Genomic DNA, 26335 nt, shown 5'->3' on the forward strand with positions numbered 1-26335 from the left:
GCTGTTCCCCCTCTCGATCCTGCCTTCCTCTCCATCGCGTCCATCCCTGCTGATCGTGTGCATCTTCGTTTCTGTTCTAAATGCCAGCGTCCACGGTACACCTCGTCATCATCCACCACGGTCTTTGGGGCACCCCAGCCAACACGGAATACCTCACCACCACCCTTGCCAAACACCACGGAGGCACTGTCTCGCCTGCCTGCACACTCACACCGCCGGAATCAGCTTCAACGATTGCGGTGCATGCCGAGACGCACCCGAACGCCGCACGCGAGGATGTGCGCATGGTGGTGCTGAACAGCGAGGTGAACTCGGGCGACCACACGTACGACGGCATCGACTGGTGTGGTGAGCGGTTGGTCAAGGATGTCTATCGGGAGGTAGGGAGGATCGAGCGTGAGGAGGGGGCGGTGGTGGCGAGGTGCAGCTTGATAGGGTATAGTTTGGGCGGCTTGGTGATACGGTACGCTGCCGGGGTGATGTATGCGGATGGGTTCTTTGCGGAGGAGGAGCGGAAAGGCGGGAAAGAATTGGGGTTCAGGTCGAGACCGGTCGCGGCGAGTTTGTCGACGATCGCGACGCCGCATTTGGGGGTGACGTTGACCGGGTCGACGTTCAGCAAAGTGGCGGCTAGAGTGGGCAGCTCGAACCTGGGCCGCACGGGCAAGCAGCTGTATCTGGCGGATCGTGGGTGGATTCCTCCATCCACCAGCACTTTCACTAGAGAAGGTGGAGCGGTCACGAACGACAAATCGAATGGCCAAGATGCAGGGCTGTGCCTGGTCGAAGCGCTCTCCGACCCGCGCTTCACCTTCATCGCCGCGCTGCGCCTCTTCCAGCGCATCGACATCTACGCCAACGCCGTCGCGGACCTCACCGTATCCTATCGCACCGCAGCCTTCGAAACGCACGACCCCTTCCTCGCTCCCGACCGCCTTTCGCTCGAGCGCGATCCGGACCACCCGCCCCTCCTCGTCTCGTACTCCGCCATCACCACCCCTGCGCGTACCAAGTCGTTCTGGCGCAAGGTAGCCTCCCAACTGTCCCCAAACAACCTGCCGTGGATGCTGAACCCGCAGCGGTTTCCGTTCCGGTTCCCGCTGAACTACGTGGCGCTCGTGTGCCTGCCCGTGCTGCTGCCGGTCATGGTTGGACTGGTGCTGCACAAGTTGCGCTCGGATAGCAAGGTGAGCAACCGGAGGGTGGAGGAGTTTGAGCGCGTGTGGGCCGAGGAGAACGGGTTGCTGCTGCCTGCCGTCGCCGCCGTCGATGCGGGTGGTAATGGTGCGGGCGGCGAGGACGCGGACTCGTTGGCTTCGAGCAAGCGGCTCAAGCAGGGTCTGCGCAAGAACGACGCCAAGTCAAAGGTCACCACGGTGGATAAAGCAACAAGGAGCGAGTGGGAGCGCAAGCGGATCAGCAACTTACTCGCTGCCGTCGAAGCCGAAGCGGAAGAAGCTCTCCGAGAGGTCGGCGAGGATTACGTCGCCACCTCTGCTCCTTTTTCCCCTTCCTCCCTCTCCACCAACGATGATAACGATGACGACACAGGCCGCTACACTCTCAAGCCCAACACCCCCACGCGCTGCCTCTGCGACCCCAGCTCCCTCCCCATCGCGCGCGACGAATACCCGCTGCTAGACATCCAACACCGCATCGTCGCCAACCTCAACAACCGCGCACTGCTGCCCCAGGTCCAGAAACACCTGGCCCATTTCGACGACGTCCTCAACGCCCACGCCGTCATCATCGTGCGTACGGTCACCATGGAGATGCACAAGAAAGGCATCCCACTCATCAAGGCGTTCGTGCAGCGCTTTGGCCTCTGACCGTGATCTTGAGCGGCCCGACGCTCAACACCTCCCCACAGACTTAGACATCGTTTGGACTCAATTTGTTCCTGCCCTGCGCCGTTTCTGCACTGCGCCGCCCTAGTCAAGATTGCAATGGACATTGACAGCATAGACTCGGCATACAAAAACAGTGTGTCAATCTCCGTGTGCGTCGCGGTGCGGTCCACCATCCGCACTCGCCTCCAAGCTCATGAGAAGGATGGACGAATCCCCGTGCGCAATGCATCGTCTCACCCGAATCATCTTGTCCACACATACCACGACCATGCTCGAGAAAGACACGAGTGATTAAGTTATGCCGTGGCGATTTAGCGCAGACGATGAGAGCGATTGGGATTAAAAAGTACAGCGTCTAGAAAGATGAACCTAGAAGCAGCGAGGGAACATTGCGGAACCAGGTGCGATGCGGTGATGTATGCGATGAGAAAGGACGAGCAAGGTAAGGAAAGACAGAGAGAGAGCAAGGGGAGGGGTCAAAGATGGGTGTCGGAGCACTGTTCAAAAGGTGGACTCTTTGCCAACGTTGCAGAGGTAGGTCTCCCAGTGACCGAAATAGTCACTGCCGCGATGAGAGTCGGAAGCAGTACCGGTGGGGGCGAGGGCGATAGGAGCGATTCGGAGGGGCGTGTGGGCTGCCAGGTCCGGTTCGCTGCCTTTGACAGTAACAGCGACGGAGGTTGCCTGGGGGGAACTCGGTGGCGAGTAGACTGGTTGGCCGTAAGCGTTGCGTGCCAGCTGAGCCGCGTCGCGCTGCTGCTGCTCCTTCTGACTGGCTAGGGCACGAGTAAAGTCAATAACGGCAGACAGGGTAACGGCTGGCGAGAGCGGCATCGTTGACTTGCGGCGTGACTCGTTTTCTACAGCATCGAGCGCGTATTGAGAAGCGCGACAACGTGGCAACTCTGGCGCAAGACGTTGTGCGGGTTCATGTGGTGTCAAGGGCGAACGGTCCTCATCGGAAGAGGCCACAGCTTGTGTGCATACTGGCAAGCCCGATTTAGGAGAGACGGGTGGATCAAACGAGGGCTTGTTGGCGCCTGAATGTGTGCAGGAGTTGGAGAATATTAGGGAGCGATGGGACGAGTTGGAGTGCGACAGCATGCGTGCGCCCGTGTAGTCGAGCTGGCGGTCAACGATGGGCCAGAAACGCTCTCGTTCAGGGGCACGTTTGGCAGCGCGTTCATCGTACACCTCGATCATGCGCGGCGCAAAGGCTTTGGCTCCAGCGAAATTGGACCAGCCAATGGGAGCGGTGCGAGTGGCAGAGAGCAATCGCAGCTCTGGAAGCGCATAAGACCTGATGATGCGGTCAGACTCGGTATCGGTGGAGCGAGCCGACTTGGACGAAGCCGAGCAAGATGCGTTTCGGAGAGCCGAGGCTGTTGCACGCTTGAGACTGACAGGTTGACGCTTGGACTTGGACTTTGCGACCTGACGTCGGCGACGTTGTTCGCAAGCCGCACGCCAGGAAGCGATTGCGGGCACACTGGGCACGAAAGAGGAGGGGGACTGGAGAGCGTTGCAGGATCGCTTGCGAAGAATGGGGTTGTATGGCATGCGACTCCTCTTGGCAGGTCGGGGGAGGATGACCTCGCCTTCGGAAAGAACTCGCTTGTTGGCAAGGGTTGGTCTGATGCGGACAGGTGGCTGTGTTTGAAGCGAAAATGCGGGACAGACAGTTGCTTGGCGGTGGAAGGCAGCGGTACGGCTGGAGATGCTGCTAGCACTCGAATCGGAGGCCAAAGTGATAGGAGTGTTGGTTGCTGATGCGGGATCAGCACTGGAGCCAGACTCGGTGGATGGTGGCGAGGGGCTGGAGGAGCTCTGCCTGCGTGATGGTTTCGGGCAGGAAGCTGCAGCAGTTGCGGGCAAGTTAAGCTTCTTACCGACAGGCGAGGGAGCGAGATCTGGTGGAGTGGAGAGGACCTGCATTCTGGTCGTGGCCTTCTGAAAGACGGCGGACTGATATGGCGCTAGTTGCAAGGCGATCGAGAAAGAGGAAGAGGAAGAGGCCGAGGCGTCCTGCGCCAACATACTGGAGATACGAAGGTGGCCGAAGGTAACAAGAGCGCCGCCACCAGCCGTCAAGTGACGAGGGCTGATCACAGGTGCTTAGGTGGATGATTGGAGCGGGTCGAGTCGGATGCCGACGGTGGTGTGAATGTGAGAAGAGTGGAGTAGACTGTACGATTCTTTGATGGAGGTGGAAATTCAGGCGGCGGTGGACGTCGAGAAGATGGGGAGGAGGAAGCAAGGATGATGATGATGATGTGCAAGTAGTTTATTGGAGAGCACAGATGGCGATGATGGGCGTGGCAGCAAACTCAGCGATAGTAGCAACCGGCGTGTGGGTTGTGAATGAAGCAGTGTACCAGCGAGCGGGAGAAAGGCGTCACGATCAATAGGGCTGTTCTACACACGCACATCGAAGGGGGTGGATGAGAGACACAGAGAGAGTGCCATTCGGTTGCAGCTAGGATCTGGGTCACTTTTCAAGTGCAAGTCCGAGAGCAAAGGAAGGGAGAGAGGGTAAATGCATGACCTAGACAAGACTCCATGGATGCCACGAAAGGCAAGGAAGGCTTAGAGTGTGTATAGACGAGTCAGGCCGATGTCAGTCGGGATCGTCGAGAGGAAAAGCTGGCTACCACTGCTGTGGAAAGCACTCGATCTCGGGGAGCATCGTGGACGAAAGGCGGCACGAGACGACTCTTGAGCTTTATTTTCCTGTGCAGAAAAAGGCCCATCCATGTCACCACTCGATGGCGCCTCGATTGGCGAGCATCGTGAGGCTGCAGAGCGCTTAACCAGACCGAAGGTTTCTGGGTGCAATCACACCCTCACGTTCCGCTCGTCCGTCAAAATATTGGTTGGCCTTTGTCGCCCATAGTGATGAAGTCAACACGCTTGAACCTCTTACAAGATGCAGAGAGTAAGACGGATGATATAGAGGCGGCGTCAACTTGTTGAGAGGGAGGGGGGGGGGGTAACTGTAGCAACCCACAGCGAAGGAGAGGCGGAGGGTGCCAGTGCACCAATCCCGATCACAAGAGAATGTTCTGCCAAACAAATGACGGCCGATGGTGACGACCAGAAAAAGTCTATTACAAAATCGAACGCAGGTTGGCAGCGGAGATCGAGTGATGGTGGTGGGCGGCGTGGATGGCTTTGGTTTCAGTTGCTGCAAAAATCTGGATCCACTCCACGGTCACGCCCATCGTGGCAGCGAACACCCGCTTCCCCCGCTCACTCGCTGTCACTCTTGCACTCGGTCAGACCAGAATCTCGCCCTAGCCATTGGTCGTCTTCGAGTGCTAAGGAGGACACAGCGTTTAGATGATCAGAATGCAATGGTTCAGTAGCAGCAATAGCAGGAACAACGAGAATGACGGCAACAACAAGCAGCAACTGCGTCATGTAGATCCAGACCGACATTGAACCGATCAGCGCGTCGTGCATCACAGACACTGACTGAGCCAATCAAGCCTTTTCAGACCAATGCTGTAAGCTTTGTTTTCTTTTTCTCCATGAAAGAAAGCCAAAAAAAGTGTCTTCGTTTGGCAGGCGAAGCACTCTATTTCTCTCGGGCTTCATCACGGTGCAATCTTCGGGAACCAAACGCACTGAACAGCAGCAGCACAGTCGCCTCGATCATTCAAGATCCATCCGCTCAACACTCGTCTCTCTAGCTCTTTTCAGTGTGTTGAACAGGTTTGTGAATGACCAACAATGCAGCAGCAACGAATTGCAGCATAAAGGGGTTACACGCCTACCGCAGAAACACAAGACTGCGACAGCACAATACAGGAGAGGTCTGCCGAAAGCAGCAACTGGAACCAGGGCGTTCTGACCAGGAAAAAGTACCCTATCCTCTGTCACCCACAGCGACACCAGCGCCCTTATTGCAAAAAAAGAAAGCTCGAGATCGCATGTCTCAGAAAGTCAAGTTTGGGTTCCTCGACTGGCTGACGGACGAGTCTGTCGCGATCAACTGACGTCGAGCACCCAAGCTTTTCGATCGCGACAGAAACCTGCAAGAAGGCTGGTGTAGCAGCAGCTAGCTCTCCTCATCCAGTTGGCACATTTCCGTGCAGACCAAGCCGGGCGAACTTGGACATGGTTCTGCCGGTGGTGGCTCCAAGTCACCGCGACCTCACGCAGTGCTTGTCCCCATCCGACGGATTGGTTCCGCCTGCTGCAGCATTATCGAAGCGAACAATGATCGCAGCTGTGACGTTTCCTAGGCTACGATGCAACTCTTTTCGGCTCCTGATTTCCAAAAGTCGGAAATTCGCCGCTGCTTTTTATTTCCCCTGCGTTCCCTGCATTTCCAACCTCCTGTGACGATCGCGCGATTCGCAAGGTTGACAGGCACGCGCGAGTTCTCGGAGCCTCGATCTCGACGGCTCAGCAGACAGCGGCCATCCACCGTCGGAAGCCTTCCAGACAGGCGATTCGCCCCGATCTCCATGTCGCTCCGGTTGGAACAGTGCAGACTCGGTCTTTCGCTGATCTCCGAGTCATCCGTCGGTCGAGAACGGGAGTCGCTTTGGTCGCCGTCGCCGTCGCCGTCGACGATCTCAGGTCAAGCTCGGTCTGCAAGAGATCAGCGGCATACAGAGACGTCTCGACTTTGCAGCGATGCGCCGTGTACCACACACATACACAAATGCTTTGTTGGCGCACAGCGACCTGCAGGCACTGCAGACGGTAGAAGCGCCTTTGCCGACACGGTTGTGGCTGGGCCACTAGCGTGCGAGCGGAATTATTAATACACGGAATGCGCTGCCGAGGCTGCCACCTGGGGGCTGCTTGGCGAGAGACTTGCAACAGTAAACACGACCCGAGAAATGGAGACAGGACAGCATCTTGCATCGTGGCTGCCTCGATCCAGGAGCAAGAGCAGCAGCAGAAATCTGCCGAGTCGCCTAGCTCAAAAGGTACTTGAGTGCTTGAGACGTGTGTTTGCTCCTGTTCGGGAAGCGCTGGCGGATTGCAAAAAATAACAATGCAGGCTGCACCTTGCGATCAGAGCGTACCGTTTGCGAGGCTTGACAACCTGGGTCCGATCCGAACCAGCATTACTGTATTGGGGAGCGCACGCTAAATTACGAAGCACACGCGAGCAGCACCACAGGGTCTGCACAGCGAGAGCCTCCCGAGCGTCATGGAGGACGGCTCTCCGTTGTTCTCACCCTCCCTTCGGTCGCAAAGGATCGTCGATGTGCGCGAGCAAAGAAGCGCACCGCTCAGCACGCGCGCCCATAGAATCGGAGCTGAATTTTCCTACTTCTACTTGAACGGGCCCGATTGGCCCCCCACGCACCTCTTTCCAACCTCCGCTCGCACACCCTACACTCGTGCCATCGGCCCACGAGCCCGAGATCACGGTTGCCCAAGCTACTCTGCACATGCGCCTTTTAGGCTTTGCCCGCACTTCCTGGCATGCTTATTTTTTATTGTTTCGGGTTGCAAAGTCGCGATCGAGACGTTTCCTTTTGTTCGCGAGTGCTTTGCTGTTGAGGGTAGAATTCTGTGCACAGTTGGTCACCTACGCAAATCGTGTCTTCAACTTGGAAGCCTCTCGCAACTTTGCTTTGCCAGGCGGCCGCATGCGATGTGCAGCTCAGAGCCCACCAACGACGGCTGGGAGCGGGGAGCGAGGTGCGCCGCGAACACACGGACGAGCCCAAGCCAGCGGATCTAAAATTTCGAACCAATCAATCTGAAACCAACTGAAAGCAAGGGGAGCAAAAAGGTGTCGCCCATGGGATGCGCTCCTTCTTTTCAAGTCCCGAAGATCATGGCCAGACTTGATGCCGATTCGCTCAGGTTCGGCACACTCTTTCCATTGACCTGTACTCAGTGGGTGTGCGGGGGCATTCATGGTCAACACCTGCATGGTCCAATCGGGTTTCCCTCTCTGCATCCAAGTGGGGAGCATGCTCAAAATCAAATTCGGCGCCACGGCGGAGTGCAATTGCACACTTAAGACTGTGAAAAACGACCGACCAATGGTTGCTTTCTTGGATCATGGTTGATTGCCATTCCGCTTGATTGTCGTGCTGCAAAAGAGTGGATGGCCGAAGACTTGCCCGGAAAATAGCCTCCTACGACTAACTTACCGAATCTTACAACACCCAGCCCCGCTCGCGCAGGAACGCAACCTCGGACGCATGCAACCCCTCCAGCACCCGCTCCTCCCCGTCCCTTTCCTGTCTCGGCGCGACCTCGGCACCCCTCGATCGCGGCCCCACAGCAAATCGAGACTTGACCAGCTTCATCTTTGCGCGTCCGTCGATCTGCACACACGGCTCGATCTTGGCACGGATGCCGAGCGGGTCGTTGTTCTTCTTCCTCCGGGTCCGACTCGATTCGTCGGCTTTAAGAGTAGAGTCGACGTCGAGGAGGAGCAGCAGGGGTGCGTCGTCGAGCAGCTTTGCGTAGAGTCGGCGGCGGAGGCGCGGACGGTTGAAATCTTTCGGGTGCGACGTCCATCCGTGGACACGGAGCGTGCGTTTTCGGTGTGCGCTCGGGTTCAAGTCGGAGCGGTAGAGCGGGATGCTTTGCGCCGCGCTGGCTAGCCAGGGTAACGATTGAGTGGTGTGAGCCGGGGCAGATTCGCGAGGTGTGCGAAGGTGTGGAACGACAGCGTTGAAGCGCCGCGGATAGCCAGCAACGTGTTCCTTGGGCGGTCGAGCTTTGGACTCCAGATGAGCAAACAGACCTTCTTCCCACCCTCCATTGGTGGAGGAAATCACATCCACCGGAACCAGCACCTTCTTCAGATACGCCTTGACGAATTTGCCTTGCGCATTCACCACCCGCCTCCTGCCCATCGCCTTGCCAAAGTACTTGACGAGTGGATCATCTTCGCCCGGCAGAAACGGCGGCGGAGGTCTCCCCGTCAGGTGATCGCGACTCTTGACGCTGGCACCGTTCATGCTGGCCGAGTTCGTGAGCAGTGTCTGCAGCACCGGCGAGAACTCTCTCTTTCTCAACCGTTTCTCGTACTTCTGTTCCTCGACGCTGGAGGAAGCGACGGGAGACAGATCGGAAAGAGCATCACGTCGCAGCTTGCCTTTCCGTGCATACGCGAGCCAGAGCGCACGGCGTACGCTGTGCTCCCAGCCGTAATTCGCGTCTGCTAGATGGCGACGGTGCATCTGCGCGCGCAGGACCCGTTTCGTCGCTGTCGGTGGTGGCCATTGTCGTTCAGCAACAGCCTCAATCAGAGGCAAAGGATCGGAGAGGAGGGGTTCGAGGTTCTTGCGTGCCAAGAAGCGGTGCGAGGAGAAAACGACGGGGTCGTCGAGTGTGTGCGAGAGAAGTCGAGCTTGCTGTAGTATAGTTCGATAGAGGTGTTTGAGGCCTTCGCCCGTTGCAGATGAGAGTAGGCTTGTGGATGCTGTTGATGTTGATGCCGAGGACAACATTGTTGTCTGCCTGGCAGCTGTGGTAGGGACCGCAGGTGTAAGTGAGGCAAGAAACAGATGACAAACAAGCAAAAAGGTTGCACGTTGGACCCTGAAAAGCCATTCTTGTCGCCGACTTCCGAAAACCTCTCATCCGGTCCAAGAAGAACACGCAACACACCAACCGCCCTTTGCTTCCATCTTTCCTTCCTTCCTCCCCTCCTCCTCACCCACTTACTACATCCCTCCTCCAGCCCTCACATACATCAAAATGTCATCAACAACACCCACTGCTCCATCCGAGCCTTCTTCGTTCTGGGAGGGCCTCTTCCAATCGGTGTTCACACCCGAATACAACACCGTCCCACAGCGCATCATGAACTTCTCCTTCTACGGCCTCTTCCTCGTTCTCTTCGTCCTCGTCTTCCTCACCAGCTACAACCCGCACGTCATTGCACTCCTCACGCTCGCTGTCGGGCTCTGGATGAGCGTCAACTGGTGGGTTCCTCCACTTCTCATACGTTCGCTGCTCCAGTGGACGTGATTTTTACTGATGCCTTGCTCGACACTGTCTTTTTTTTGATTCCATAGGTTCATGAAGGAGCTCGCCAATCTCCCAGCGTCCAGCAAGCAGGTCCAACAAATGCCTTCCTCAGAAGAAACAAAGAAGGACTCATAGATTAATCACCACTACCTGCACGATACCCATCTCAAACCGCCCACTCAATCACATTCAACCCAATTCTACATTGCCACTGTTCCACACCACTAACGCTCGCTACCTATTCGCAGTCGGATCTCTCCGAGGCGTAGCCGTCGACGAAGAACCAGCACCTCCTCTGTTGAGCCTGTCCACCTTGGGCGAACCCACACTGGAACCTTTATCCTTGAGCAAAGACTGGAAGAAGCTGTGCAGCACCTCGGACTGTTTCGGTGCGCCGGGCGATGTCGCCCCTGAGTTGACGGCCGGACTCGTGGGTCGGCTGCCGCTGCTGCTCCGATCACCACCGGTCATGGCTGCCACGGCGGCGGCGGCGGCTGCCGACGTTGACTCTCTCCTAGACGCCGAGCTCGACGAGTTCGCTGTATCCAAACGCGGGCGTGCAGCGGTAGTGGACGAGGCTGTTTCCGGAAGTGTTGGTGAGGTGATGCCACCACCATCGACTCTAGCCTCACGCGACATGTATTTTTCCACCGAAGGCAGCCCGGCACTCGATCCCGTCATAGGCCCCACCACCCCGCGCTTGCTAAACTTGCTCCTCGGGTCCGGATCCTTCTGCAGCGTCGCATGGTGCTGTCCCAAAAACGCCTGCTCATCTGGAATACGCACCTTATTGGCCAAATCCTTGCCAACAGGCGCTGCCTCCCAGTCCGAAACAATGTCCTCGTACAGCTTCATGGCCGACTGCACCTCGTCGCTGCCACCCTCTTCGCCCCTTCGGTCGGCTTGCATTTCCTTCTCGAGCTGATCCTCGACCTGTTTCGTTCTGGCCAAACCGCGCGTCCTGCGCAGTGTTTCGATCTCGCAATCGTTCTCCCAACCCCTGGCCATGCTGCGGCAGTCGAAAGGCTCACGAAGCGCCTTGATCTTGCCCCAGCTGTCCCAGCCCGCGGGGACGAGCAGTGTATCGCGATCCGTCGTAGAGGCACGGTAAGGAAAGCCAAATGCAGCGACACCTCCCGCGGCAGCGCTGTTCTGTGCCGAAGCGGTGGAAGACGTGTTGCCATCCGGTGCCCCCGGTACCGATTGCTGCTGCGAAGGAGCGGTAGACGGAGTGAAGAGACGATGCAGCAGGTAGGATCGCAAAATGTCAACAGACTGTGAGCGCATAGACGAAGTATAGAACAAGGCAGCTCCATACTTCATGCAAATGGTTCGAAGCACCTGCTGAATATAGTCGAACTGCTCCTCTTTGAAGTTCTTGTCGCGTTCCAGGCGCGAGATAGCATCGGCTTTGGTGCAAACGACGACGATGGGAATACCGATATTGTCCGTGAGTGTTCCCTCGGCGAGCGGATTCGCGTCTGCGCCATCCAACTGGACGCTAACCGTGGTGATGTGAGCGGGGAAGGCATCCAAGCTGCTCGACCCCGGCTGCCGAGTAGCCGCGGAGCCGTTAGGCAGATCACCCGACTCGGCCGACTTTTGCGATGGCTCGATGTAGGCTCTGATGTAAGCCTCGAGACGTTCCTTCATCTCGTCGAGGGCCACGCGAGTTCTGGACCACTTGGCGTCGCGTTGTTGCTGGTCGGACAGGGCGCCATCAGCAGCACTGTCGACGAGCTCTCGAAGGATGCCGAGCCAATTGCGGAGCTGTTCGAGAAATGTCCATGGTTGCTCCCAGTCGAGAAGGATGACAACGATGGAATCTTTGAGCGAGTCGATGGATGGCTTGGAGGCGAACGCGCGGTTGAGATCGCCTGTAGAGGCGGATGCAGAGAGCGTGACTGAGGCTAGTGCTGCCATTGCAGCAGAAGAGTCATTCTCGCTGGAGTTGAGGTTGGATTCGGGAAAGGCAAAGGGCAGCAGCGAAGTGTAGGCCGGCTCAGACGAATGGAGAGTGTAAGCGCCAACACGCGCCACGATCTCGTCCCTGTCTTTCTCGTCGCCGACGTCAAAGTAGGCATACGCGAGGCCGAGATCGTTGGATGACGTGGCGAGTTTCGAGGTGGAGGCTGCAGGAGCTGTTGTGGGCTTGTTCTCGTCCCGTGCCTTGGCAGCGGCGGTAGCAAGGGACGACCTGCCGCTGATGAGCCCCAGAGGTGATGTGGAAGCGAGAGCAGCAAGGAGCGAGGTCTTGCCAGACTTGGGCTCGCCGAGGAGGACGATGGTCTTGGTCGAGATTGCTTTGGAGCTCTTGACGCTATTCAGGATGCTGGACCACAAGTCCTGTTGTTGCGATTGTTGCTGCTGTGATTGGTGATGATTTGATGCGTCATGGTTCGAGGTTGCTGATGACTTGATTGGAGAGTCGGTCGAGTAACCGAGTGCGGACGAGGATGGGCCGGCTTGCGGCCGCACTGGAGATGCGATGGCTTCCATGTTGGGACCCATTAATGAACACAGAGCCAAGAGGATGGTGGAGATGGACGAAGCACAGAGAGAGCCAGAAAGAAAGGTACTGAAAGACAAAGAGCGATTTGACGAGAGCAACACTTGAAAAGCGCGCGTGTCGCCTTGAACTAAGTAACACACTTTTGTGAGATAGGGCGTTTTAACACCACTGATTCACTCATAATTCTTGCTTTTCGAGAGTCTAATTTTGACGTCCATGCTCCGATTAGTGTGGCCCAGGCATAAAGAAAGACTGTGATACCTCACCACAGCCTTGTCCCCACTCTCTGACGCCGTTGCTAGTGCTAGTGCGGCTGAGTTGGCCTCGCTCACTCACTAAACTGTCTCGCCTCCACTCTGTCACAAATACGAGGCGGCTAGCGGTTCTCTCTCTTTCTCTTTCTCTCCTCACGACACCACAAAGCTACACCATATTGAGCTCCTCTCAAAACGCATCAATCACCACAACTGTTAATCGCATCGTCTCGGTAAAAGGACGTTGTTCTCTGCGATCATGTCAAGCCCACGACACTCGCCGCCTCCTTCGGCCGCAGCCCCCAAGCCTAAGGGTATTCTCAAGAATGCGGGCGAGCGCAGACCATCCCAAGGAGAAGGCTTGGGGCAAGACGACGATGCTGCCAACAGGTGGGTTTTCATCTACTGATACCGGAAGCCCTAAGATACCTTGCTCATATCTCTCTCCCCTTCTGCCAGACTGCAATGGGACGAGACCAACCTCACCCTGCACGAGATTGAGCGCGAGCAGCAAGAGGCACGGATGAAGATTGATGAGCCCAAGACGCCCTTTGTGCACGGCACCTCGCTTAATCCTGTTGGAGATGACGAACGTGAGTACCTAGCTTTGTCAACGCACGACCGAAAAGTTGATGGCTAACGTTTACCTCACCGGCTCGCCATGCTTGCTTGCTCGCCATACAGTATTTGACCTTGACGGTGGCGCTCCCAGTGCCAGCTTGTTAGAAATTCGACGCGGATCGGCAGCTGATCAGCTCGCGGCAAACACATCTGCCAACTCGGGCCGTGCTCCGGGTGAAGGTCTTGGACTTGCCGTTGGACTCGACGCGGCCGACCTGGCCAGAGGTGCCGACAACCACTCGTCCACCGATAGCCAACCAGCCCCAACCTCGGCACGCTCCACGTCGCGCTCGCCTTCATTCTCGCTGCCTCCCAAGAGTCCCTCTTCGCGTCGATCCAGCTCGCGATCTGCCACAGCGGCTGCAGCCGATGATCAGAGGAGCGACATTCGACAGCAGGCACACGACATGGAGGTGGACGATGCCGATGACGGCGAAGTGGAGGAAGAAGATCCGGACCCAGAAAGTGAGTATCCTTTGACCGCAACGTCGCTACCAAGCGTGCTGTCTACTGACTTGGTATATGCATCTGTCGCCTCTGTTTCGCACGAACCGCCAGCTCAAGCCAAGCACGCCGCTTTCGCCGCCAAGAGGAACCAGCACTACGGCAATGAGGCCGAAGCCATGAAGATTGCTGCTGCTCTTGCTTCACAGGAGGAGGAGGATGACGACGACGATGACGAGGACCAAGAGTCGAGCCGTCTGCCTCCTGTTCCGACTGTTCCCAACGGTGCCGCCGCGAGTTGATTCGCAGTGGTCTCTCATACCCTAGCTTCGAGGCAAACACCTGGCGTGTGAGCTTTCTATCCTGTTCACGTCTATGTCGTTCACCTGTGCTGTGCTTTCATATATCAAGTGGGCATCATGTGCAATACGCCAATGATCACTGTTCGTTACTGGTGTGTATGTGTATCAAGAGCGTGTACTGGATTGTGAATGCCAGCAGCGTGATGCGGGATTTCCGAGGAGAATGTGGAGGGAAATGAAGCCAAAAGTGACAGACAACAAAGCAAGCAGCGGTCACAGTTGTGATTACCAGAAAAAGGAGTTTTGACAACAACGTGCTGCGCAGGAGAGCGTGCGTGGTGTATTTTGGCGGCCAATCAAAGACCCTTTCTGCAATTGTAGATTTTTCGGGTTGGGTTTTTTTGGTCTTAGATTTTTTTTGGAGAGCAGGTCAAAACGGACCGCCATTGTGCCGGTTCACTCTCTTCATATCCACACTACCACCCATCATTATCATCATCACATCCCGCAATACCTATATTCTACAAAACAACAGCGGTTTCTCTATAGCGACGCTTTCCACGAACCAAATATAGTTGCGACCAGCCTCGACCTCGCAGCTCATCGAAAAATCAACGAGGATCAGTGATCTGACGTCCTCTCTGACGGGCACGCGCTTCGCCTGCCATGGATCTATCCAACCTCCGCACGAGTTTGCGGGAGGAGGAAGCTTCAGGTCAACGGCGTTCGGCGCATTTGCGAGCTGCCGAGGACGAGCTCAATGCCTTCTTCCGCTCGTCTGCTTTGGGACTCACCACGCTATACCGTCAGGGCGTAGCAGCGACCAAGGCGAGTTACGAAAAGGGTTACGCGCATGCTTTGGCGCATGTACTAGAGCTCTGGGACAAAGACCGAGACTGGTTGAAGGGGTACTTGCAGCGAAGGATTGAGGCCATCGAGGCTGCCGATGCCGAGGACGATGCCGAGGAAGCTCAGCTGGATCAGCCGCAACCGCAACAACTGCAACAGCAGCAATCTGCCGCGAGCACCAGTTTCGCCCGCTCCGCTAACACTCCCTTGACAGCGACGAGGCCAGCACAACAGATAGCTTCAGACTCGCCAAGACATAACAACAAACGCACGCGCAACGCATTCAGCGACACCTCGACTTCCACCTCGCATCGCAACCACGACGATTCTGCGGCAGAACGCAGAACACTGCACCGCATCCCGCACAACAACTCGGCCGCATCTTCCCGATTCTCGCAAACCTCTGCTGCAAATTTTGCATCGAGCTCGTTCAACTTCTCAGCTCCTCTAGCCTACCCTTCCTCCTCCAGCAGTAGTGCTGCTAACATTGGCACCACCTCCTCGCCAAGCAAGACGAGACCGCCACGACCAATCGATGCGCCCGTGATCAAAACTTCGAACCCGGCCACATCACGACGTCGATTACAAAAGTTGAAGGGCTTGCGTGCGGGGCGAGATCGAATCATCGACATCGAGGAAGCAGACGAGGATGAGATCCTTCCCGACGGCGCGGCTGACGACGCAGATGCGTGGACCGATGAAGATGCTGCGGGAGGATACGACGAAAACGCTTCTCCCGCCAAAGGGGCGAAGACCGGCAACGGCGGCAGGGGAAAGAAGGTGGTTGTATGGGCAGAACGGTCTGGGAGCAACTCGGCCCATGGAGAACATACACCGCAAGTGGCAGAGGGCAAAGTGTTGGAGCGGTTAGATCGACGCAAGAGGCGGCGTTCAAATCGGCAACAACAAGACGACACGATGATGGCGGACGAGGAGGCATCGTCCGCTGAAGTGTCAAGGGAGGAAGAGGCGGGCACGTATAAGTATCATTCGTAGAGTGTCAGCTGGAGGCAGGGGGTGAAGAGGGTTGCAGTGCGGGTTGCTGCGCGTGGAACAAAGAAAGGGGGGTCACTGGAAACTGCGTCAGTGTAGAAGCTATTGACGCGATGCCGACTTTCTTTCCAGAGACGTCGGTCGGTTCATCCGCATGCGCTGGCACGCACTCGAAGACGATGCCAGCTCCAAGTCATCACAGCAACGACATGTCACCCTTATTTGAGAGCGCCCGCAGCTCAGTCTGAACCACGGCTTACACTTACACCCTTTGAGGAAGCAAGATCGACGTGTGTGTACTGGCCGCCCTGCTCTGCGGGTCGAGTCAAGCGTGTGCGGTGGTGCGTGGATCACGCGGCTGAAAGCCATCACGGTGAGCGTTTATGTCAGTTGCAAATTGAGCATGTTGTGCTGTGGACCATTTCTCCGTTGGTCAACTCGACTGTGTGTCCGAGTGGGACGTCGCTGCTTCACACATCGCCGTCCTCAACCACCACCACAACCTGATGATGATCGCTCATGAATCCAAGTCCGTCACCACAAGTCAACGAGGTCACACCGGTCTTCCTTCGAGCGACAAATTCAATTGTTTCCCCCTGATGTTGAACGAGCGAGTGGTGAACGAGAACTAACCTTTCCACTCGAACCTGATCTCACCCGTCTCCAGCAGCGGATCGTCATCCTCTTCCTCCTCCTCTTCTTCCTCCTCCTCTTCGTCATTATACGCCTCATCCTCGCTCGGCCTGGTGGCACTGACCTGCCTCTGCAGCACCTTGCGCCCACTCGTCCCCTCACTCCTCGCACCGACCCCTCCGTCTAGATCAAAGCTATCGACCCGACTCCTCGGCCCCCCGAAGCTACTCACGTCGTCATTCTCATCCACGCCTTCGGAATCATAGAACTCTTCGTCGTCCTCGTGCCCCTCGTCCTCGCTCTCCATCTCGGGCTCAGCTGTGATCACGGGCCCGACCAGTGGCGATGTGGCCCTCTGCTGGTGCGCCAGATCCACATCGGGACTCGCAGCCCTCCTACGCCAGGGTGCAGTCCAGGACGACCCACTCGGTGATGCCGTCATGCCCGTTTCGAGTGCGGGCTCGGCAGACGTGGCTCTGGTCTTGCGGTCCCTCGCCTCGGTGCTCAGCTCTGGGCCGACCGTGTTGGCGTGTTCCGGTCGTCCACTGGCGCTGGACTGCGATCCTTTCCTCGACAACCCCAGCGAGCCCAATCCGAATCGCGACAATCGCCCAGGCTTGTCCTCTGCCGCCGTCCCCGCTCCCGCCGCCTTGTCCGAACATGCACCTCTCCCATCCCCGGCCACACCCGCCCCCACAAAGTTGGCCACCGAGTCCGATGTCGCACTCCTCACGCTCCTCAAACTTCTGCCCGACCTCGCCGACAGCGCCGGACTTACCGGCGGCGACCCCAACAACTCGTCATCCCCAGGTAGCTCGATCTCCACAATCGCTGGCCTCCAGTAGTTGAAGTCGTTGTACTCGGGCTTCCTCGGCTCCATCTCCTCCTTGGCCGTGATCGGCGGGAACATTTGGTCCACCAAATCCGTCATGTGGATGTACGAAGACTTGTATCCCGCCAATTCGAGCAGCTCCATCTTCACTTCACCGTTCGTATCGATGGTAAAGATGCGCGAAGAAGGGATGTTGACACTGCGGTACGACAGCGCGTCGGTGATACGATTGCCGAACCCGGCGTAGAACGGCGTTGGGTGCTCTTCCTTCTTGACCGGCGGCTGCGGGTCAAGTGGGGCGATGGACGCCAGCGTGGGCGAAGACATGGTGGAAGGTGTAGGGCTCAGTCGCCCCGACCTGACGCTGTTGGCATCCGACGTCGCCGACTCCTCCTGTAGTTGGCTGAAATCGGCGGACACAGAGCCGGCAGCAGTAGCAGCGCCGCCACCAGGACTCTCATCCATACCAGTATCCTTCTGCACGTTCTCCTTCTCCTCCGCATTCGAATTCTTAATATCTCCACCGGGCTGAGATTGTGCCGTCCTCGGATCCGCACCGAACAGTCTCGCAATGTCACGCAGACACGCCATCTTGAATACCTCGGGCTTCCTCAGAATCACCTCCCTGTGCAGACTGGCAATCAGGCGATCCGGCGACATGATCACCGGACCGTCGGGTAGTTGATAGCCGTTCTGTCGGATGCCCTTGAGGTAATCCCTCGTCGAGTCGGCTTGACCAATCGCCCTCGAGGTGAGATACATGATACGGTAGCCGTTTCGCGCGATATCCGTGTACAGCTTGGCCACACCGATGTGTGTCCAGTCTCGCCCAATCATGGTAAACACATGGCCGAGCGCGTCCGACTTCGTAATGGTACCGTCAATGTCGGAAACGACAATCTTGTGGTTCGACTCCCACAAAAAGATACGTGCCGAACATGTGGCGACACCCGAGTACGAAGAGGTGACGGAAAAGGTGATGCTGTTGGACCCCTTGCGCAGGTTGAGCGACTTGAGCTGCTCCGAGGTCAGACGCAACGTCTTTGCATACGTCTTGCCCGCTCTCTTCTGAGCTGCGGCAGCCGCAGCCGCAGCCGCCGCCTTAGCCGCCGCCTCCTTTGCCAGCTTTTCCGCCTCCGCCTTGTCCGCCTCCAGCAGCACTGAGTCCGTGTTGGATCTTTCCAGCATCGTGTCGTCGCCGGCAGGAGTAGCCCTCTTTGTCTGCGTCACACCTTCCACCTCGTCTGTGGCCGTAGTCTGGGCGTCAGCTGCCTGCTTGAGGTCTGGAATGCTCTTACTGCTCCTCTTGAACCAGCGCGACCAATAGCTCGATCTCGACGAAGCCTCAGCGTCATCCGCCTCTTCGTCCAAGTTGGTCGCAGAGCTCCCCGAGAGTGTGCGGCGGTACAGCGACAATGTGGCCAGCACGGCAGACGCATTCTCCCAAGTCAAAAATCGATCGTGATATCGAATGACGAGTCGTTCGTCATTCACCACATCCTGGTCGTGCGCGAAACGCTCAAAGGAGACGCGATTCTCGAGGAACTTGTACTCGTCCGCTTCTTGGTTTTGGCCAAAGGAGTCGCTGTAGCAGAGACTCAGCTCAAAGGAGTGCGACGAGTCTTCCAGCTGCAGCAGGAAAGTATACGGCTTGGACTCAGAACTGGTCAGCTTGCCCGCCACCTCACCTTCTTCGGTATGGCGTCGCAGTGCTTCCAGCGCCGAAGCATCGGGCGATCGAGCAGCTTCGTAGCCGTCGCTGCTCGCAAAGCGCGTGCGTCGGCGCACATTCGGCGGGCCTGTCGGCGTGGACGCGGCCGAGTTGCCGGCAGGATCAGCCCATTGCCAGCGACTATTGCTGGAGAGGCCAAGATGCGCTGCGCTCGTGTCGTCCAGATAGACTGGGGGCGCCTCTTCACTTGGCAATCGCAGATCTCGCAGGCTCGAGACCACTTCGCCCACCGCATAAGACGCAGTCGGCCTGTCAGTCGAGGTGTCGATCGAATTGTGTCCCGAGGTCGACTTGGCTCGCGGCACTTCGGCTTCGGTGTCTGAGAGCGAAAACTCGTGCGTGTGGCGCGACTTGGAACCGGTGCCACTGCGCCTGTTTTCTGCTCGCGATTTGGGGTCTCTTTGTTTGTGGCGATTGTGGAGCGAAGCGTGTCGACGGAGCGACTCAGGACCTTTTGGCTGGCGTCGACCCCTTGCATGCGGATCCGCCTCTGAGACTCTGTTCATTCGAGCGAGCCGTGCCAGATCGCGAGAAAGCTCAATCTCATCCTGATGGCCACTCTGCACGGGGACACCACCGAGATGTGGGGAGCCATACTGCGAGTTGAACTTGGAGAGGTTGGCGGCGGCCGTGTCGTCCAGACTTTCTCGACGCGCCTCGCGCTCTCGGCTCTGGGAGTGGGAGGAACGATGGGTACGGTAATCGACCGAGAAGCTGGGTCGGTGGGAGCGCGAGCCCGAACCGCGTCGCATCGCAGTAGTAGAGGAGCCTGGAAGCGAGACCTTGTGCTGATGTCCCGGTCCGTTGAGGCGGTCTGGGTGTCCATGGCGTCCATTGCCACCATGACGCCGTCCGAGAGGCATCTCGTCAGCGAAACGATGTCCCTCTCGATAGGCCAGATCTTCGCCGTCCGGAGTCATCTTGTATCCGTCCATGTCGAGCATGTACTGAAGATCCTCCTTACGCTGCTTGACCTTGACCGTTCCGATGATTTCGTCGTCGCTGTGGTGGTCATGCTCGTCGTCGTCGTCGTCGTCGTCGTCGTCGTCTACTGCTGTGTCTTCGTCGAAATCCTCGTCAACGTCTCCGCTGCTCTTCCGCTGTTGCTGTCGCTGCTCGTGTCTGTAGATGTGGGTCGAAGCGTCGGTCATAGCAGGATCAAGAGTTCTGTTGCCATCACCAATGGGCACAGGCTTGAGACGCTTTCCGCCGAGATACTCAGAGTGACGACTGGATGCGACCGACTTGGTCTTGCTCTTTTTTGCCGCATCACCACTCGCACCGAACGGAGCCGGATAGGCCTCTTCGGCCGAATCGATGCTGAGAATGCTCTCGTTGTCGTGCTCGCTTAGTACCTCGTCCTCGACCACCTCCATCGCTTTCTGTTGAAGCTCAGCCTCGAGCCTTTCGGTTTCGTTCTGAAGCTGCCCTTGGGTCGAAGACCCCGTTGCCTCATCTTGCGCCTCTTGCCGCTCCTTGCCCTGCGGACCGCCTTGTTCAGGCTCGTAGTGATGCGCATCGCCGCGATCTTGGTCGACGGGGGCGCCTGTCATGTTGTCGGTGCCATCGGAGTGCTGCGCCCTTTCAGCAGTCTTATCGAGCCGAGGGTTGCTGCCGCTCATGACGGCTCTGCCTGCAGCGCCGAGAACGCCGCTTGCTTTGGAGGCTGCTGAGCCGACCTTGTTGAGGAGCGAGTCGGAGCCTGCGGCGGCGCCGGAGCCAGTCTTGGTTGAGTCGTGAGGCACGTTCAGGTCGCCCTGGTCATCGGGTTGGCCGCTCTGCTTGTTCTGCTCCAGCTTGTCAGAGGAGTTGATGTGCTGGTCTTGTTCTACAGCGACGGCATCAGAATCAAATGAGGATGCTGGAAGCTGTTCGGCATCTCCAAGCTCGAGAGGCTCCACTTCGGCTGACGCGGCATCAGTATCTGCGTCGCCACCGTCTTCTGGCGAGGTGATGGGGCTCGACGCTGCACTGAGAATGGGGCTGGTGACGAGATCGTCGGGGATGTTGTTTCGCTCGTCCTCGTCATCAATCTCGAGTACGAAGAAAGCCTCGCCCGAGTCGCTGACCTTCATAGCAAAGGGAAGGGGGTCGGTGGAGTTGTTGAGATGGAGCGTCACCTTCCTCTCACCGGGACGAAGTACGCTCATCTTGCCGAAACGGACGTGGAAGGGGGTGCTAGCGAGCTCGGTGGTCTGACGCTTGACTGTCTTGTACTTGCGCTCGTGTTCGGGTAGCTTGCCCTGCTCGGACTCCGAAAGCACGTTGCCCTGTGCATCGACCTCGACCTGCTCCTCGACATTGACGGTACGCTCTACGACGATGACATCGATGGCACCGCTGAGGGTGGCAGGGTTGATGTTGGGTGTGATGGTGTTGTACACCGTGGAGACGAACTTTCCGACGTACTGCATGGTGTCCGATTTGAGGAAGGGGTGTACGGTGGTGACTTTTCGAGGAAGGAGAGTAAGGCGATGCTTGTTCTGTAGCAATCAGGCTAGATCTGTCGCTGCCTCTAGCAAGTGTGCTTGCTCGCCATTCGGATTGGCTGATGCGTGCCCAGCTCGTTGGCGCCCGAAAAAACACGGCGCTTAGCTCGTTTGTTTGTATGAGAGCGACAACAATTCGAAGGGGATACGACGGAAGAAGGCAAGACGGACGATTCTATGGTACAGCAACAGGTTGTATGAAGGGCGAGAGGGAGCGAGAGGAAAGAGCGAGCATAGGAGGGCCAAGCATGAAGAGGGGTCCATTTTGATCGGAGCGTCAGCCGACACTGCGACTCGCTGGGTGACCAAAGCATCGGAGCAGCCGACCTTTTTTGCTTGAACGTGCTCCACTCGTCAGTCAAAAAATCTGGCTTTAGGCCCAAGTGGCCTGCAGAGAGAATTAACAAGCCGGAAAAAGCGTAGCCCAGCGAAAGAGTTGACTGCCGAGCAACCTGTTTGTATTTTCACGCTCGGAATACAGGGTCAGCTGCCTCCTCTCGCCTCTTTTCTCGTCGGTGACGTCGGGCTGAGCTGATGTGGTTGCCAACTTGCAACTCAGCCAGCAGAAGCATTTGCTGTGAGTCCAGAGACCGGCGGCATCACGATCGTCAAGCGAGCGAGCCGTGTGTATGCTACTCTGTCTCGCCGATCTTTCCCCACATCGCGAACAATGCAACCTTGGCATCATCAACAGGCTCGGCGATCATCGTCCTGAGCGAAGGGTGGTCGTCGTTGCTTGATGCCGGACGCGAATCCATCACAGAGCTACGCGATACGCACAGGCTTCGAATTAGAATAAATGTTTGCGGCTGTCCCTTTTTTCACTGGATCTGCTGACTGTCTGACTGGCACACGGTAACGAAGAGCCGGTAGTTTAGCCGGATGACAGCTTCGCTCGGGCCAACCAGGTATGATCTTTGAGCCGATCCAGTTCCTTTTCACGGTGCTTCCCACTCTTCTGTCACTATTCACAGAAAGCAGTCGGATCGTCGGAAACTATCCGAAGAACCATGTCTTCGAGTTTGACCAGCATCGAAGTTATCGGCGAATTCTCGTCGGACACTCCGCATCGTGGCACGCTCCTCTCGCCCCAGCCGTTCCAGAACGAGTCGGGTGAAAGCAGAGATGCGCTCATTCACATTGCAGTAGCTCAAGTGCTTCCAGACGAATCCGGCTTGCATGCCGTCGGCGAGCCCGACGATGGGCAAGCGGGATTGGAAAAGTTGGAACGCTGGGCTTCCGCCGCTGCGGACAAGGGGGCCGACGTGGTGGTGTTCCCGGAGTATTTTTTGAGTGGGGCTACTCACGAGCTGTGGCGGAGGGTAAGAGAGGCACAGCGGAAGCAGGCTGGTCAGGCGCAGCTACAGGAAGGTGGTGCACAGACCGAGGCAGAGCGGTTCGACACAAAGGGTGGACAGAAGGATGCAGAGGGGAATGAAAAGGCGTGGATCGAGGTCATCATCCGAGTCGCTCGCAAGTACGATGTGGATATCGTAGCAGGCACCGTCGTGGAGCTCGGCACGCAGCCTCACGCCGACATCCTTGCCGACCACCCTGTCTCCCAGGCCGACGTCACCGCCCCCGTCAAGACCAAAGAACATGACAAAATCCCGCACCGTCCATCTAAGAAGGCCAAAGTCGGTTCCAACCAAACAGAGGACAAGCACGGAGACGAGCTCTTCAACACCTCCTACTACATCTCTCGCCAAGGCCAAGTCCTCCACCGCTATACCAAGCAGAACCTCTGGCATCCCGAACGCGAAACGCTCTTGCATTCACAACAGCACACGCATCCAGAGCAGCATGCTGGCCCGTCGACGTTCATCATTGAGACCAAACGCGGGACCCGCCTGCGCGCAGCTATGGCCATCTGCTGGGACCTCGCCTGGTACTCTAGATTCTACCAGATGATTGCCCCTCCCTACGCTGCCGATCAGGTGTCTGATTTGGACAGAGAGGGACAAGCACCCGGACCGGACCTCATCTTCGCCCCGACTTGCTGGTACGCTTCAGACGGCGGGCCCAAGGCACTCCTCTGGAACGGCATCGGCGAAGCACAGATGTTGGACACGCTGTGTCTAGCCAGAGCCGTTGAGCTCGAAGCCGTGCTCGTCATGTGCAATGTTTCAGGTCCCACCTTGGACGCTGATGCGATTGAACAGGTCAGGTCGCAGTTGCAGGATCAGCACCAAAAGGGCGTCAGTGACGACGAGCTCGAAACGCCTCTGATTGGGTTGGGGAGGAGCAGAATCTGTGCTCCGTTCCTTAATGTCGTCGCCGAAGTTCAAGACGAGAGAGAAGCCATGTTGTTGCAATCAGTCGATTTGAATCTGCTCAGAGATGCAAGAGAGGTGTATCGTATGCGCTACGATCATGCACAGCGGTAGTGCACAGCGACATCTTTTGCTTTAATCACACGCCAAAAACACATCTTTTCCAACTGCAGGTTAGATGGTCTCCAATCTTAGACGGTCCGCCGTATGAAATGAAGAGATAGGGTCGACATTGAGGATTTTTCAGCGCTGTGCGCCAGCCCGTGGATTCTTGTTTTCGCCATCGCTATCACTGAGATCCTCATCCCCAACATCAAATACCGCCTCTTCGACGTCGTCGTCCTCTTCGGTGTGCTTGCCTCCTACGAGGCGTTCGAGTTCGTGGTTGTCGCCATTTCCTGCTGGTGTCGAATCAGCGGAAGCGCCTCCGAATTCGGTCGTAGTCGCCAAACGCAGTGCTCCGCCCCTACCAATACGGTTTCGGTCCATGCGGCGTCTCTTGCGCGAACGCAGCAACAACCAGGTGCCCACGCCGACAGCAATCACCAGAATCATGAGCGCAAAAGAACCAGCGTCATAATAGGCCCTCCATCTTGCTTCCTCTGCGACCTGCTCTTCCGTCTTGCCCGAACCAGGAATGACACGAGAACCGTCTTTGCCGATCTCTGCCACGCCACCACCACCTCCGGTGACGAGGATGCGATCCGGTTCGTCGCCGACACGTGAAGGGATGAGGGCGTTTGGTCCAGCCACCTTCATGTAGTCGATGCCCATGAAGCGGACCATCATGTCATGGCTCTCGATCGGCTTGTCCACGCCAACCATGTGGCTTCCACCCTTGATGCCAACATAGGTCAAATTCCTGGCTGTGCGCCACGAACCAGCTAGACTTCCATTTACGTACCAATCTTTGGCAGGATGGTCATCGCCAAACCCTTTGCTGCCATTCCACTCGAGGTTGTCCGCTGCGCGTCGCACACCGATGGCATTGCAGATAAGGTCCTCTTCGCCTGCAAACAGTAACACTTTGACTCCACTCGCGAGCAGATCCGGCAGCAGCTGCACTGATGGCGGCGAGGTGGTATCTGTTCGCATGGCCCAGCCCACATTGGAATTGCATTCGACCCATGCCTCGGGTTTGTGGTTCTCGTCGACGTGCAGCGCCTTGCGCACGTCCGGGCGGCGAAGGTAGTCGTACATGGCCGAGAGCGTTGTTGGCCAGTTCATACCGCAGGCAGGAGAAGAGTCGCTGAGACGTACATCGTACACATTGATGCAAGTGTAACCTGATGATCCTGGCTGTTTGGCCGTCGTGCTCGCAATGATGGTCTGAAGGATCTCATCGCACCTACCAATCTCGCGCAGACCACCCTTGTCGAGATCCTTGTGACATTCCTCGACGATCTTGGCAACGCGTTTGTACTCGTCGGATGAGGTGGTCCAAATGTTTTTCTCCACCATGATCTCAAGCTCGGAGCCGTACTGACTCTTGGGGTCGATGAAGCCGTTTCCGATAGCAATGCCCTTGAGCGACACTGGTGGTTTGGAGGCCTGGACGATGGCTTTGGCGGTGTAAGGAATGTACTGTCCCGCAAAGCTCTCTCCGGCCAAAAACACATCGACTCCGCTGCCTTGGTTTCCGTACTGAAGCTCAACCTCGCGCGAGTACTCGGGAAACACCTGAACAAATTGTTCGAGGAAATGAAGCACTTCGTCGGCGGCTTGTGGTAAGGACGTGGTGTACGAGTTGGTGTTGACGTAGCTGAAACCGGTGCCCACCGGTTGATCGAGGAAAAGGATGTCGGCATATTCGTTCCAGCTGGCACCGTCCTTGACCCATACGAGACCACCCTTGCCGTCCATCCTCCAGGCACCGACTTCCATCATGGCGCCATCGAAGGAAGAGCAGCCGGGGCCTCCGTTAAACCAGACGATGAGTTTGCGCTTTGCTGGGACGTGGCGTGCTCGAAGCAAGAGGAAAAAGAGATGTGCATTGTCCTTAGGCTCGCCGTTGGCTGCTGCTGGTCGAGCTGGTAGATAGCCTGCCGACATTTGCAGCGGATGTGAGAGCGCGTTCGAAGACGAGGAGGACTCCGCATGTAGATCCGGTAGGCCGGGGACGTGGAAGGAGGCGGCAGCGGGCACAGGGATGCCACGCCGCAACAGCACCTCGCGAGGATCTACGAAAGGCATCTTGGCCGATGAATGCGTGGTTGATGGTGATGATGATGAGGGTGAGGGTGAAGAAGCAAGTTCGCAAAAGAGGCGAAAGAGGCTTAGCGAGAAACCAACTCCTTGCAGGGTGTTGTTGTGCAGCCTGCTGTGCTGTTCTGTGTTGTGCTGTGTGCTGTACCACATTTCTGGTGAATCTTCGCAAGGCGAAGTCTGTGCGTTCTGAGCTGTAAATTGTGCGTCTCCTCACTCAGTCTCAGTCCGTCAGACACCGGAGTCAAGTTCCGTGTCTCGTTGCTGGCTTGCCTTGTGCCTCGTCAACTGTTTCTGGCATGTATGTTAGATCATTCTGCTGCAATTAGGGTCCAACACATCCAACGTTCGCATGCTTTCTGTCCCTTACCATCAACACACATT

At 57.2% G+C, this 26335-nt stretch overlaps 10 protein-coding genes across 10 annotated transcripts; 5 read left to right on the forward strand and 5 right to left on the reverse strand.

Annotated features, from left to right (window-relative positions):
• Nucleotides 1–80: 80 nt before the first annotated feature.
• Nucleotides 81–1829, forward strand: EX895_006430 (uncharacterized protein; the record flags this gene model as incomplete). Its single annotated transcript, XM_029887021.1, has 1 exon — nucleotides 81–1829. One exon carries the CDS (start codon nucleotides 81–83, stop codon nucleotides 1827–1829), a length of 1749 nt encoding a protein of 582 aa, XP_029736513.1.
• A 522-nt stretch (nucleotides 1830–2351) lies between these two features.
• EX895_006431 (uncharacterized protein) lies at nucleotides 2352–3887 on the reverse strand (the record flags this gene model as incomplete). Its single annotated transcript, XM_029887022.1, has 1 exon — nucleotides 2352–3887. The coding sequence occupies one exon, from the start codon at nucleotides 3885–3887 to the stop codon at nucleotides 2352–2354; it is 1536 nt and encodes a 511-aa protein (XP_029736514.1).
• A 4097-nt stretch (nucleotides 3888–7984) lies between these two features.
• On the reverse strand, nucleotides 7985–9289 carry EX895_006432 (uncharacterized protein; the record flags this gene model as incomplete). Its single annotated transcript, XM_029887023.1, has 1 exon — nucleotides 7985–9289. One exon carries the CDS (start codon nucleotides 9287–9289, stop codon nucleotides 7985–7987), a length of 1305 nt encoding a protein of 434 aa, XP_029736515.1.
• Nucleotides 9290–9539: 250 nt separating this feature from the next.
• Nucleotides 9540–9947, forward strand: EX895_006433 (uncharacterized protein; the record flags this gene model as incomplete). Its single annotated transcript, XM_029887024.1, has 2 exons — nucleotides 9540–9766; nucleotides 9860–9947. The coding sequence occupies 2 exons, from the start codon at nucleotides 9540–9542 to the stop codon at nucleotides 9945–9947; spliced, it is 315 nt and encodes a 104-aa protein (XP_029736516.1).
• Nucleotides 9948–10046: 99 nt separating this feature from the next.
• EX895_006434 (uncharacterized protein) lies at nucleotides 10047–12323 on the reverse strand (the record flags this gene model as incomplete). Its single annotated transcript, XM_029887025.1, has 1 exon — nucleotides 10047–12323. The coding sequence occupies one exon, from the start codon at nucleotides 12321–12323 to the stop codon at nucleotides 10047–10049; it is 2277 nt and encodes a 758-aa protein (XP_029736517.1).
• Nucleotides 12324–12837: 514 nt separating this feature from the next.
• On the forward strand, nucleotides 12838–13945 carry EX895_006435 (uncharacterized protein; the record flags this gene model as incomplete). Its single annotated transcript, XM_029887026.1, has 4 exons — nucleotides 12838–12968; nucleotides 13038–13171; nucleotides 13263–13664; nucleotides 13758–13945. The coding sequence occupies 4 exons, from the start codon at nucleotides 12838–12840 to the stop codon at nucleotides 13943–13945; spliced, it is 855 nt and encodes a 284-aa protein (XP_029736518.1).
• Nucleotides 13946–14611: 666 nt separating this feature from the next.
• On the forward strand, nucleotides 14612–15790 carry EX895_006436 (uncharacterized protein; the record flags this gene model as incomplete). The annotated part of the gene is made up of 1 exon (XM_029887027.1): nucleotides 14612–15790. One exon carries the CDS (start codon nucleotides 14612–14614, stop codon nucleotides 15788–15790), a length of 1179 nt encoding a protein of 392 aa, XP_029736519.1.
• Nucleotides 15791–16415: 625 nt separating this feature from the next.
• Nucleotides 16416–21398, reverse strand: EX895_006437 (uncharacterized protein; the record flags this gene model as incomplete). Its single annotated transcript, XM_029887028.1, has 1 exon — nucleotides 16416–21398. The coding sequence occupies one exon, from the start codon at nucleotides 21396–21398 to the stop codon at nucleotides 16416–16418; it is 4983 nt and encodes a 1660-aa protein (XP_029736520.1).
• Nucleotides 21399–22483: 1085 nt separating this feature from the next.
• On the forward strand, nucleotides 22484–23860 carry EX895_006438 (uncharacterized protein; the record flags this gene model as incomplete). The annotated part of the gene is made up of 1 exon (XM_029887029.1): nucleotides 22484–23860. The coding sequence occupies one exon, from the start codon at nucleotides 22484–22486 to the stop codon at nucleotides 23858–23860; it is 1377 nt and encodes a 458-aa protein (XP_029736521.1).
• A 129-nt stretch (nucleotides 23861–23989) lies between these two features.
• On the reverse strand, nucleotides 23990–25939 carry EX895_006439 (uncharacterized protein; the record flags this gene model as incomplete). The annotated part of the gene is made up of 1 exon (XM_029887030.1): nucleotides 23990–25939. The coding sequence occupies one exon, from the start codon at nucleotides 25937–25939 to the stop codon at nucleotides 23990–23992; it is 1950 nt and encodes a 649-aa protein (XP_029736522.1).
• Between the last annotated feature and the right edge of the window lie 396 nt (nucleotides 25940–26335).

Source organism: Sporisorium graminicola, chromosome SGRAM_9 (genome assembly GCF_005498985.1).
Source record: "Sporisorium graminicola strain CBS 10092 chromosome SGRAM_9, whole genome shotgun sequence".
Lineage (NCBI taxonomy): Eukaryota > Fungi > Basidiomycota > Ustilaginomycetes > Ustilaginales > Ustilaginaceae > Sporisorium > Sporisorium graminicola.